The 13,837-nt window shown below is 41.4% G+C and overlaps 1 protein-coding gene across 1 annotated transcript in view; it reads left to right on the forward strand.

The window, feature by feature from the left end:
• Ska2l1 (spindle and kinetochore associated complex subunit 2 like 1) overlaps positions 1-13,567 on the forward strand; it is a 73,444-nt gene extending 59,877 nt beyond the window's left edge. The window contains exon 3 of the mRNA XM_039101235.2: positions 12,928-13,567. Within this exon, the coding sequence (XP_038957163.1) occupies positions 12,968-13,420 (453 nt within the window). The 5' untranslated portion in view covers positions 12,928-12,967 and the 3' untranslated portion in view covers positions 13,421-13,567. The remainder of the gene's footprint in view (positions 1-12,927) is intronic.
• The last annotated feature ends 270 nt before the right edge of the window (positions 13,568-13,837 follow it).

A 13,837-nucleotide genomic window follows, 5' to 3' on the forward strand; every position in this document is an offset into this window, starting at 1 on the left:
CATAGGCAAATGCCAGCAGCAAACCACTGACCTGAGAACGGGACCCCCGTTGAAGGAATCAGAGAAAGGACTGAAAGAGCTTGAAGGGGCTTTGAGACCCCATATGTACAGCAATGCCAAGCAACCAGAGCTTCCAGGGACTAAGCCACTACCTAAAGACTATACATGGACTGACCCTGGACTCTGACCTCATAGGTAGCAATGAATATCCTAGTAAGAGCACCAGTGGAAGGGGAAGCCCTTGGTCCTGCTAAGACTGAACCCCCCGTGAACGTGATTGTTGCGGGGAGGGCGGTAATGGGGTAAGGATGCAGAGGGGAACACCCATATAGAAGGGAAGGCAGGGGGTTAGGGGACTATTGGCCTGGAAACCGGGAAAGGGAATAACATTTGAAATGTAAATAAGAAATACCCAATTTAATAAAGATGGAGAACAAAAAGACTTAAAGTTTTTAACACAAGTCTTTCACTTGTTTGGTTAGAGCTACACCAAGATATTTTACATTATTTGTGGCTATTATGAAGTGGGTTGTTTCCCTGATTTCTTACAAGGTGTACTTTTCAATTGTGTATGGGAGGCTACAATCTTGTAGCCAGTCACTTTACTGAAGGTGTCCTTCAGTTGCAGGAGTCCCCTGGTAGAATTTTTGGAGTCACCTATGCGTATACTATCATATCATCTGCAAATAACAATTTTGACTTTTTCCTTTCCAATCTGTTTCTCCTTTTCTCATTCACTTGTCCTATTGCTCCAGCTAGATCTTCATGTACTCTATTGAATAGACATGGTAGGAGGAGATAGCCTTGTCCTGCTCTTGATTTAAGTGAAACTTCTTTGAGTTTCTCTCCATTTATTTTGATGTTGGCTAACAGCTTTCTGTACATTGTCTTTCATTGTTTAGGTATGTCCCTTGTATCCCTGATCTCTCCATGACTCTTATCATGAAGGGGACTTGGATTTTGTCAAAGTTTTTTTTCAGCATCTAATGAAATAATCATCATGGTTTTTTTTCTTCAGTATGTTTATGTGGGGAATTAAATTGACAGATTTTCATATGTTGAACCATCCCTACAGCTCTGGGATGAAGCCTACTTGATCATGGTGGATGATCTTTTTAATGTGTTCTGGAATTCAGTTTGCAAATATTTTATTGAATGTCTTTGCACCCCTATTCATGAGGGAAATTTGTCTGTAATTCTATTTCTTTATTGAATCTTCGTGGAGGATGGGTATCAGGGTGACTATGGCCTCATAAAATAAATTTGGCAATGTTTCTTCTACTTCTATTTTGCAAAATAATTTGAGAAGTATTGATGTTAGCTCTTCTTTGAAAGTCTGCACTAAAACCATTTAGCCCTAGGCTTGTTAGTTGTTTGTTTGTTTTTTGTTCTTGTTGGGTTTTTTGGGGCGGGGGAGGTTGGGTTTTTTATTTGGTTGGTTGGTTGAGAGGTATTTAATGGCTATTTCTATTTCCTTAAAGGTTATAGGTCTATTTAAATTCTTTATCTGATCTTGATTTAACTTTGGTAAATAGTATCTATCAAGAAAACTCTTTATTTATGTTATATTTTCCAATTTTGTGAAGTACAGTTTTTTAAAGTATGACCTAATGATTCTTTGGATGACTTTGATATTTGTTGCTATGGTTTCTCTTTTTTTTTCTGATTTGTTCATTTGGATGCTCTCTCTGTATTTTAATTAATTTGGAAAAAGTTTGACTATCTTCTTGATTTTCTCAAAGGACCACTTTTTATTTCATTGATTCTTTGTATTGTTCTGTTTCTATTTTATTGATTTAAGTCCTCAGTTTGATTAGTTCCTGCCTTCTACTTCTCTTGTACAAGCTGCTTCTTTTTGTTCTAGAACTTCCGCATGTTCTGTTAAGTTGCTAGTATGAGACATCTGCAATTTCTTTATGTGTAGGCACTTCGTGCTATGACCTTCCCTCTCTCTGTGTCCTGGAAGTTTGGGTATGCCATGCATTCATTTTCATTGACTTCTATGGAGTCTTTAATTTCTTTATTAATTTCTGCCTGAACCAGCAGTCTTTCAGTAGAGGGTTGCAATTTCCACAAGTTTGTAGGCTTTCAGTTGTTGTTGCTGTTGTTGTTGAAATTCAGCTTTACTCTATGGTGGTCTGATAGGATGCATGGAGCTAGTACAATTTTTCTTGTATCTGTTGAGACTTTCTTTGTGACTGAGTATATGGCCAGTTTTGGAGAATGCTCAGTGAGGTGCTGAGAAGAATCTGTATTCTTTTGTGTTTTTGTAATGTGTTCTGTAGATATTTGTTGGCAATGTTTGGTTCGTAATGTCTGTTAACTCCAGTATTTCTCTGTCTAGTTTCTGTTTGGATGATCTGTCCATTATTGAAGTTTTCCACTATTAAGATGTGAGGGTCAATGTGTGATTTAAGATTTAGTAGTATTTCTTTCATAAACATGGCTGCCCTTACATATGGGGCATAGATATTAAGAATTAAAAGATCATCTTGGTGGGGTTTTTCTTTGATGAGTATAAAGTGTCCTCTGTCTCTTTCAATTAATTTTGGTCCCATAAGTTTTTATCCAACTCTTTCCCATTTCTTTGCAAAGGAAGATGATGAAACAGATAATCTCAGACATCCCATGGGCCGTGAATTGTGTGATTCTATGCCTCACTTCTTCAAAAAGTGAATGTATTAGAATGCTAACAGAAATTCTAAATTAGAGATCAGTAGCAGCTATCGAGGTTGAAATATATTCATAAGAGAAAAAGAATCGAGTTAAATACATAATTGAACATTCTTTCATCCTGGTTTCATATTCCCTAACGATTTCCATAGTCCCAATATCATTGGATAAAAAGTAAAATATAATAATAACAAAAAATCTAAAATGAGGTACAAGGTAGCGAGACAATATTTCTCTTTTTCCTCGGATGGTAAGAAATCAGAGAAACTCCAAGAGATTGGCAATACTAGGAAAGAGACTCCTCTGAATTTTAAAATTAAAGAGCACTTGAAATAAGAAAAATTCACATTATTCATTGAGCTACATCTGTGGCAGGACTGAGATAGGAAAGGATAAAGCAGCCATTGGCTTTAAGATGCTCCAAGCCACGTATAAGCGAGCACTAACTGGAATGCAGTACGGTGCATCATCTGTTACAGAAGCACCGAGCCCAGAGGAAGAGTGAGAGAATGCCACATCCAGAAACAGGATCTAGAAGGATGCTCCAGGCTAAGGGACAACATGCACAGGAGCTGAAGGATGTAAGGGTCCGTGGTAGGTTAGGGCAAGGAATACACCAGTGAGGCTGGATGCAGAAAGCTGAGCATTAAGACTGTAAGTGGAAGTGATGATTTACAAGGCAACCCCAGAGGACAGCAGCAGAGTGCTTTGGCTGGAAGAAAACGGTCCAAGCAAATGAATAAAAATACACCAAAAGCCACATTATCCTGTGCAAGGCAGACATCACATCAGTTGACAAGATTCTTCCCTGTCAATCAGAAGCTTCCCCTTCTTAGGTAGCCAGGCACCCTACAGTTATTTGTATTTTTCCATACCTCACAAAAGGATTACAATATCAAGGATCCAACTACAACAGAGGTCTCAATTTTCTAAGAAACAAAAATCAAGAGTTTCCCATAAAGGATCTGGAGAAGACATCTAGGACCTATCACTGTATGGGCTCAGGGAGGTGAATCTAGCCTCATGGAGCATTCTCAAATAAAACAGGAGGGAGACGAGACAGGAAGATAAGCCAGGGAAAGCTGATAAGATAACTAACCTCTTAGATAGACAAGATATAGGTGATAGATACATAGATGATAGATAGATAGATAGATAGATAGATAGATAGATAGATAGATAGATAGATAGACAGATAGATAGACAGACAGATTAGACATATAATAGGTATACAGACAGACAAGAGACCGACAGACAGACATAGATACTAGATAGATAGATAGATGGATGGTACACACATACAGAAACATAGAAAGAGATGAGAGTTCAAGAGGACAGAGGATAGAGAGAGAGAGAGAGAGAGAGAGAGAGAGAGAGAGAGAGAGAGAGATTTAAACGAGAGTGGGTGGAGGATAGATGACTGCATCCACAGAATTTGTATCATCTATTTCTCACTTAGAACCTGATTTTAAAGTCTTGTATTTCTTGCCTCTTACTGCATTTGGGAACAAACATGTGCCTATTTCATCAAAGACTTCCTTCTTTAGATCACTCCTTCCAGGGTGGTTCTGGACCCAGCTCAGTCTAATAAAAGCATCAATAAGTCAAAGTGGTATGCCATTATCTCTGAGTGATAGGCCACCCTCCTGGCCTCCTGGCCATCAACCTTCAGAACAAAACCGTTTGAAAGAGGGACATATCCAGGATTTTCCTTTGGGATTCTGCTCAACAATGCTTCTGAGCCTGGGGTCCTTGGACTATGATGACTGTCTGCTCCATTTCTAAGTAGTGAGAAGGGGCCATACAGTTCAAATTCTTCCACAGTGCCAGGTTTTTGGAGTTTGGGTGTTTAGAAGAGTTACAATGTGAAGAAATTGTGCTCATGCCTGTGTACCCAGCAGTCAACAGTGACCTCAAAAAATACTTTTCAAGCAGCTGATTCCAAACAAGGCACCAATGAAAAGCTTCTCCTACCTTTTTGGTTTTGAAATCAGCTTTTACCCACAGTGCATTCTAAAGACAAGAGTACAATAAACATAAGGAATTGATCATGTATCACATTGTGTGAGTATATTAATTTCCCTAGCATTTGATTCCTGGTTTTATATTTTAGTTTTTAAAATGGTTAGTGTCTGTCTGTCTCTGTCTGTCTGTCTCTTTCTCTGTCTCTCTATCTCTGTCTCTGTCTGTCTCTGTCTCTCTCTCTCTCTGTTTCTCTCTGTCTCTCTGTCTCGCTCTGTCTCTGTCTCTGTCTCTGTCTGTGTGTGTGTGTGTGTGTGTGTGTGTGTGTGTGTGTGTGTGTGTGTTGTGCTACAACAAACGTGGAAGCCAGAGGACAGTTTATGGGAGCCAGTTCTCATTCCACTCTGTGGCAAGAATTGAATCTAGGTCACAGGCTAGGCATCCAGTATCCCTACCCACTAAGCCAGCTCATGAGACTCTGGCTCTGGAGTTTTGTTTGTTCTTTGCCACCCGTGAAAGTAAAATCTTCTGAAAGGCCTTTGGGAACAGTGAGCATCAGGGTGTAGAAGTCAAAAGAGGTGGTCTCTAAAGTTCTTTGTGTTCAAATAGCCTAGGTGTATGCTTGCCCATTGACAGGCATCATGTTGACAGGTGGCAGGTGTTTAATAAACATCTGGATTGGAAAGGAGGAGGAAGTCTGCTAGTATATGCTCAGTAAAGACAGTGCAGTGTGACGGCTTTACACCTCTGTTGGTGCCTGGTGCTTTGAGTAACCACATATTCTATCCAAAGAAACTGTTACTATCATTGGTACTTGGACCTGACTTTAACAACTAAGGTATCTTTAGGACATCTGTAAGGTCAAAGACATGGCTCAGTGGGGTAAAGTGCCTCAAATATCTGCAGTCCCAGCACTCATATAGAGTCAAGAGGTAGAAACAGGAGACTCTCCGGAAACTTTGGCTGGGTAGCTCAGTGATACACAGGAGAAACCCTGTCTCAAATAAGGTGGAAAAAGAGTACTCATATCAGAGTTTGTCCTCTGATTTTCACATGCTCAGACTCAGGAACAAATACCTATGCACACATGACACACACACACAAAATAAAATTAAAATACCATGATTGGCAGAATTGACTATTTTTGTGACCTCCATCCTGCCAGAATGAATATGCATGTTCTTGTAGTAAGCATAATTTGGCCTCTGATTAGCTATTGCCTCTATGGATTGCACTTAGAAATCTGTTTACAGAGTCCATACCTTAACGTTGCTTTTCACAGAGACATGTGTGTCCACATGGACAAATGTACTCTTATGATTGGCCCCATCCAGTCATGAGATGGGTACTGATAACTTCCTGTTCGGTACGTCATGAAGAGAACACCTGCCAATCACGCAACACCCCTAAGAGTCACGTGTGCTCGTGCCTCAGGCTAGAGATGGTGGCAGATGACAGTTTGCCGTCTGTTCTGCAGTGCTAACTAAAGGAGCAAAGGGTAGCCACCCATCGTTCCACACAGGAAGACAGGAAGGAATTATGGAACATCCAGGTGATAAGAGATAGGCAGGGAGACTGGTAAATGATGCTGGTATTTGTAACTGATACAGATGGAGACATGGGTTAAGTGCAGGGCCAATTCAAGGGTCTAAATGGGTTTCTTTGATGTGTTTTTAATCTCCAGAGGAGCCACATCATGAGCAGGATGCAAAGGATTGTTTCAGTCAGAAAGTCAATGTCTTTCTTGAGCTCTGGGGAATTTAAAGTGTGATAACCCTCTCCCTGATTTCTTTGTCTTCTCTTCTATAGATCTCTAATTAGAACGAGGCTGAGCCCTTGGTCTCTATCCCTAGAACTTTCTTCTTCTTCTCACAGCTTCCTTTTGTCCCTTTGAGCTGTTCTAGAGGAAAAGAAGAGAAGCTATTCAGTTGGATCCTTTACTAGCTCGGTTTTAAGATTAAACTGAACCTTTCAACTGTCATCAGGGTTCACCTCCCAAGGGGCCCAGCTGCTTTATTACTGCAGTGTGCTCTTGTTTTAGAGATGTGATACCCCCTCTTAATCCTCAGAAGGCTGCCGTTTTAATGCTTCTTCTGTTTGTCCTATTAAGTCAATTTGCTTAGGTTTAAGTTTTTGGTTTATGGCTTATGCGTGTGTTATGGAGTCTGTGGTTTCTTTTCCCTGGTGTGCGTTTTCCTCACATGCTGTTGTTGCTTGCTTATATCTGGCCTACTGATGCTCTTCCTGTGGACTACACTCTGCCTCTGGAGAAAGGGATGAGTCTATCGGAAAAGCACACTGTATCCACCCCCAGGTACTACCCACCAGTATCTTCTCATTTTAGTCCAGAAGCTCTTTATGTTTTATTCCTCAAAAATTCCATATACAACATATTATGATCATATTAATGTCCCACCATTACCCTCTTGTCCCCCTTCCCTTATTCCTAACCAGTCTCCTTCCTACCTCCATGTGCATCTCTTCACAATCTACTGGGTTTCACTAGGGTTGCTGCAGGAACAAGGGAGGGAGGATATTTACTGGAGGATGAGCAACTTCTCTGTGGCTATAGATAAGTCATCACTAAAGAAAATGTCTCCATTATCCCCGCAACTCCCTGAAGTCATTAACTGCCCTAGTGTCTCAGGGAGAGGTGAAATCTTACAAGCCCCTTCGTCTTCCACAATGGAATGCTGGGGGATCCTGATCTTGAGCACAAGATACATCATAGTCTCTGTGTGTTCATGCCCTATCCTATGCCGAACTGTGTCTCTCCACAGCTCCTTTTATTTGGTTCTGCGTACTGACCTTTACATACAATAGGCTAGTATTCTACCATAGAGATGTATTCCAAGCCCTTTAACTTTTTTAAGACTTTAAGAAAAAGTCTCACTAAGAAGTCCAGGCCAGCCTTGAATTTATTCAGTAACCCAGCCAAGCCTTGGACTTGTGATCCCCTGCCTCAGCCTCTTGAGTAGCTGGGATTCTTGGCTGGAATCCCTAGACCCAGCTTTTGTCTCCCTCTTCTAGCTTCAACTTAATCAAAAGTTCTGACATGTAAGAGCAAACTGGCTGGACTGGGGCCAGAAGGTATATAGAGAGTGGTACCCAGTGTCCCGACCTCAGGCTCCTGCCAGGACAAGGACTTGAGATGGCTTGTGAGCTTTTACTAAATGGCCATATAGTAATCCCTTGCTATGTGTGGGGGATTTGTTTAAGGGCCCACCACAGACACCAAAGTCATCAGATGCCAAGTCCTTGTAATCTGTGCACATTCTGTATACTGCAAGGTATAAATCTTTGGTTACTTATGGTGCCTAATACAGTGTATAAATGGCCATTCACTATACTGTTTAGCAAGGATGTCTGATATCTTTAACATAGATACAATTTTTGATTTTGTAGAATCCTTAGTTAGAGAGGATCAATCATGAAGGCACTAGCATCTTCTCCCTTTATAACAAGCATTACAGAAAAAGAATTCACTTTATAAAATGAGGGCTTAATCTTTCTATCCTACCTACAAGCCCATCCCACAGTGCACACACAAATATGTTCATGCCCTATCTGCTGCTCTTTATTGGAATTTATTATTATTATTATTATTATTATTATTATTATTATTATTATTATTATTATATTTAGCTAGATACCTGGTGCTGTTGTTATTAACAACTGGGCCACATAATAGCCTATAAGTATTGTCATCTGTCATTTCTGGGGCCTTTTTACATTATTTATTTATTTTTCTTTTACTTTCCTTCCCTCTCTCAGTGTCTCCTTCACTCACTTCCTCTGCATTCTCCTCCTTTATTCTCCCTTCCTCATCCTCTTCCTCTTCCTTCTCTCTCCTTCCCTCCCCCCTCCTCAAGTCATTGCTAGTTAAACTGCAGACTTCCTATTGATGGTACAAAGATCTTCTCCTATGTATGGATCCACTGACTGTTTTGTCAATTCCATCTTGCAGACATTTTCCCCTGGAGTTTCTGACCCACACCAGCGAAGACCCCCTACTCTCCACCCCTGTAGCACAGGGGCTGTCTTAGGGCTTCCCTCCAACTGTCTGACAGAAGCCTGCTTTGTCTCGTTCGTACAGTGGATCCTGCTCCTGATAGGCTGTGCCTTCCTCATTTTTGTCATATGATTTTCTATATTCACCAGAGAAAGTATACAGAGTAGGTGGGTGTTTGAGGATTCCACAGGTCTACAAAGTCTATATTTTCTTTTATCTTTGTGTGTACACATGCTTGTGCAAGTACAGGAGCTGCATGCTGCTCTTTGCCTATGGAGGTCAGAGAACGATCTCACACGTTGGTCCTCTCATTGGACCCCTCTGAAACAGGGTCCCTTGTTTGCTATGGCACACACTAGAGCAGTGACCTTCGAGCTCCTGGGATTCTCGTCTCTTGCCACACACTGACTGCTGGGATTGCAGACACAAGCTACCATATCCAGCTTTACACAGGGAATTCAAACTCAGATGGTATAGCAAGCCTTTGGCTGTGTAAGTCATCTCCCAGTTTTTCCATGGTCACAGGCATCTGACAGCTTTAATGGATACAGAATTTTAGGATGAAAATAACCTTTCTTCAGCATTTTGAAGATGCTGCTGGGCTGTCCTTTTGTTATTCCTAGGGACACAGGCCGCTTTGACTCCAGAACCATTATTAGGAGCCTTTCCGTGACCCTCTGACAGCTTGTAGAACCTTCTCTTCATCACTCAGTATTCTGATCTCCACAGAGATCTGCCTGGGTCTGCTCTAAATCCCCATGCTGGGAACTTGCTAGAGCATGACAGTGTAGAAATCTGAATGCATCGTTAAAAACAAACAACCAAACAAGTTCTTGAATTGCTTTGTCAATGTTTGCCTTGCTTCTATTTTCTTTGCACATTCAACGTTGAACTTTGTCCTGAGCTCTCATCTCCTGTCTCCCAACCTTGTCTCTCTTATTCTCAATCTTCTGGCCTTGTGTTCAGAGATACTTCCTTAAGCAAGAACTCCAGTCTTTACTGGTTTCAACTACCTCCTCTGTGTGTGTATGTGTTTGTGTGTTTGTGTCTATTCATGTCTGCATGTGCATGCACACATGAATGTGTAGGTGTCTGTTCGTATTTGCATGTACACACATGTATATGTGTGTGAATATCTGTGTGTACATGCATGTGTAGCTAATGAAAGTTTTTTTCCATTCTCTAAATATTCCTTTTTAGTTTCTTTGTTTTCCATCCACGGACTTGAGAACTACTTGAATCTTTGAGGATATTGACGATGCTATTTTTAAACTTCCAGTTTAGCCACAGCAATTAATACAGTGCAGAAATAGGCACAGAGGCAATGAGAAAGACCACTTTCGAAGTTGATCTAGGCACAGAAGAGTCGGTTCCTTTTTGATGAGGGAAATAAAGTACTTCAAAAGGTAAAGGCGTAAATGGCTACAGGACAATTAGAAATCCATAAAGAAAACAATAAAAATTATAAGTCTCAGCCCCCACATGACAAAACTGCAAAAATTACAGTATTGGATTAATAGATGTAAATGTAAAAGCAAGATGCCATACATTTCAGAATCAGAAAAGAAAATCTTGTCACTCTCACTGGAAATGACAGTTTCTTAAACAGGACACCAAAAACCTATATAAAAGGAAAAGGGGGGTATTTCACAAGGTGATCCAGACTCAGAAAGACAAATATTATATGTTGCCTTTCATATATGCATCCTAGTTTACATATCTGTGTCAATATAGTCAGACACACAGGGGTGGACACTAGAGAGGGGGCAGACAGAGGGGAGTGAGTGCAGGTAACGGAATACAGGTGACATAGAAGTTGAATGGAGGACACTGGGTGAAAGGATGTAGGAGAGGAGCAGGCAAAGAGAATCAACACAAACAAATTCTGTTAGAAAATGCCACAACAAAACCCAGTACTTTACACGCTAATTAAAACATGTAAGGAATTAAATGCACAACAAAGAAAGCACAAGGAGAATCTACAGAAAAGGGAGGGATGGGAGGCATCGGTAGTGATGTGGTTTTCACTTCCTCTGCTGTAAGTGTGTGTGTCAATGGTGCCACAGAGCCTGGAGGAGATAAACAGACTCTCCTCAGGTTTGAAATTTAAAAGAATAGAGGGTGTCTGAAATAAATGAAGAAGATGCGAGTTCAGGATACTGTGGCTGGAATCCTAGCTTCCTTGCTTCATAGTTAAATGATTTTAAACGTGGATTAAACTACCAGAAGCTGAGTTTCCCTATACACAAGGATATTAATTTATTCATCTCAAAGGCTTGTGAGAATCGGAGGAGTTGATACACGGAAAGTAATTAGAAAAAAGAAAAACGATTACCCAATGTTGTTGGCAGGAAGATCGTCTCCTAAGACTTTGTGTGTCGGGAGTTCAGTTATCAACTTAATCTGTTGCGGGCGTTCTGAGATGGTCCCGGGGAGGGAATCTGGCTTAGATGAGGTCGTGAGGACAGGGCTTCCATGTCACCGTTAGTGGTGGAAGGGAGGGCTGAGCTGGCTCTGTGTGGCCTTGCAAGGGCCTCCTCTGTGTTGTGCTATAAGAAAGCCTCCCAGGGTCTGAGCTTAGTCCAGCACCAAGTTCACAGACTTCCCAGCCTCCAGAACCAGGGACAGAATGAACCTCTGTCCTGTGAAAAAGGCCAGTCTCAAGTGCTTTTAAAATTGTAATAATAAATGCACCAACACAATCTATGCCCAGAAAAAATCAAAGACTTCCACTCTTTAAAAATTTTCAGTTAAAAGTAAAGATATAAGATTCACCCTAAAAGAATATATTCACTCTAAATCTCTGGTGAAGAATTTATGCCCAATATATATAAACAACTATTATACTTTGGGAATTAAGAGACAAATAGTCTACTGCTGGAACAGACAGTTTAGAGAGGGTGTGCAAATAACCAAAAAATGTAGATGTTTCCTAAAATCATTAGCTATCCGGGAAGACCAATCGAAAAGCCTCTCCCTCTCTATGTATGTCTCTGTCTGTCTGTCTGTTTGTCTGTCTGTCTGTCTGTCTGTCTCCCTCTCTTATATCACACACACATGCTCTGTCTGTCTGTCTGTCTTCTGTCTATCTGTCTGTCTCCCTCTCTTATATCACACACACACACGCACGCACGCGCGCACACACACGGTGGTTCTGATTTAATGCCATGTCTTAAGACTTTTATTTCGGTAATTTTAAGAAAACATTCACTGTGTTTTGATTCTAGGAGCTTAGGTAACTTGCTTAAGGATTAGTGACTTCGTTGAGATTGGAGTGGGTGGGTGGATGGGAGCAGGAGCACCCTCATAGAAGCAGGGGAAGGAGGGAGGGGATATGGGAGAAAGGGGGGGAGTAGGTAACATTTGAAATGTAAATACATAAAATATACGAGAAAAATAAAATTAAAAAAAATAAATGAGACAAGTTGACAACTCTACAATTACATATTTAAAAAGGGATTAAGAAAGATGATGCTGGGATCTGGATGGAGCTAAGGCAGGTTTCACAGCTTCCAGTGCAGTCACTGTGCTGTATGGCTAGTGCGGGTGCCTTCTGCTGCACCTGTCCTCGGGCACTCGTTCCCTAAACTCTGTGGGTTCAGCAGGATGCTCAGCAGTCATGTGAGAAGAGGCTGACAAGTCCCCACAGTACAGCACAGTACAGTACAGGCACGGCCAGGTTCACTCTTGCTTCGAGGGCAGAGGCAAAGCCAGAATCTCAGCATGTAAACCCTGCAGCTGCCTGGTGCCAAGATGCGGCTCTCAGGAGGGATAGAAGGGAAGGCTCCTGCCCAGGGCTGGAGTGTCCTCGCCAGGCCAACAGGCCAGCACTCCTTGGCTCCGCGGCCAGGTCTCTAAACTAGGAGTGTACGGCGGCCGGCGCAAGAGCTATGCTCGGCACTCAGCAGCTGGGCCAACGTTCTCAGGACAAGGGAATGTCCAGAATTCATGATATACATGGCGATGATTAACGTTGTAAACTTAACAAAATCTAGAATCACCTAGAAGCTTCTGGGCATGCTTGTGATGGATTCCCTAGGTTAATGGAGGTGGGAAAACCCACCTTAAATGTGGATAGCAACATTCTCTGATCTTGAGTCTTAGACATGATAAAACAGAGGAAGCCGTCTGAGTGCCAGCTCTAGGTGCTTCCTGCTTCCTGCCTGTAGATGTAATATGATGGGCTGCCGCAGCCTTCTGCCCATCTTCACCATGATGATCTGTACCCAGGGAACTGTGAGCTGAAATAAACTATTTCTCCTTTTGGTTCCTTTTATCAGGGTATTTTGTCACAGCAATGAGGAAGTAATACAAACATGTATGGGTCAACTATTCAATATGGAGGCGGAGGTCGATAAGCTGGAACTGATGTTCCAGAAAGCTGATTCTGATTTGGATTACCTTCAGTATAGGCTGGAATATGAAGTCAAGATTAATCACCCACACTCAGCAGGAGAGAAAAATGCAGTTGCAATTTTAAAAGAATTATCAGCAATAAAGTCTCGATATCAAGCTTTATGTGCACGCTTTAAGACAGTTTCTGTTGAGCAAAAAGAGACCAAGAGCTGCATTTGTGCTATTTTGAACAAGACAATGACCATGCTACAAGAACTACAGAAGCAAACAAACCTGGAGCTAACTCTGCTGACAGAAGAGGAGAAAGCTGTGACAGAGCGACTGAAGTCTCACGTGCCAGACGTAGAGAACGGAATTTTACAAAGGAACTTTGATGGCGAAAAGATCAGCTCCAAAGAGATCCAGCGAGGTGTCTAGAGGTTGGGGGCTGATGAGGAAGACTGAGATTTTCCTTGACGGACAGGATCATGATGCATTTCATGCAAGAGGAAATTGTAGGAAGGGAAGACATCATAAGACTAAAAACCAAAACGGTGGGATGGGAATAAAGAGATGTAAAAACTGATAGCAGAGTTAATTTTGTCATTGCAGGCAATGAAATCCCTTAGTGCTATCTTTATTTTCTGTTTTCTTTTTGTATAGTTGTTGCAATTTTAGATGTTTTTGGCTTTTGTAAAAGAATTATTTATGTACATTTCATTAAGTATGTGAATGTGCAAAATACTTGTATAATATTCAGGTGTTGTTTGTTTGCTCTTTTGAGACAAGGTCTCACCATGTAACTCTGACTGGCCCTGGAGCCCTCTATGTAGACCAGACTAGCACTGAATCCTA

The sequence above is a fragment of the Rattus norvegicus genome, chromosome 1, assembly GCF_036323735.1.
Source record: "Rattus norvegicus strain BN/NHsdMcwi chromosome 1, GRCr8, whole genome shotgun sequence".
Classification (NCBI taxonomy): Eukaryota; Metazoa; Chordata; class Mammalia; order Rodentia; family Muridae; genus Rattus; species Rattus norvegicus.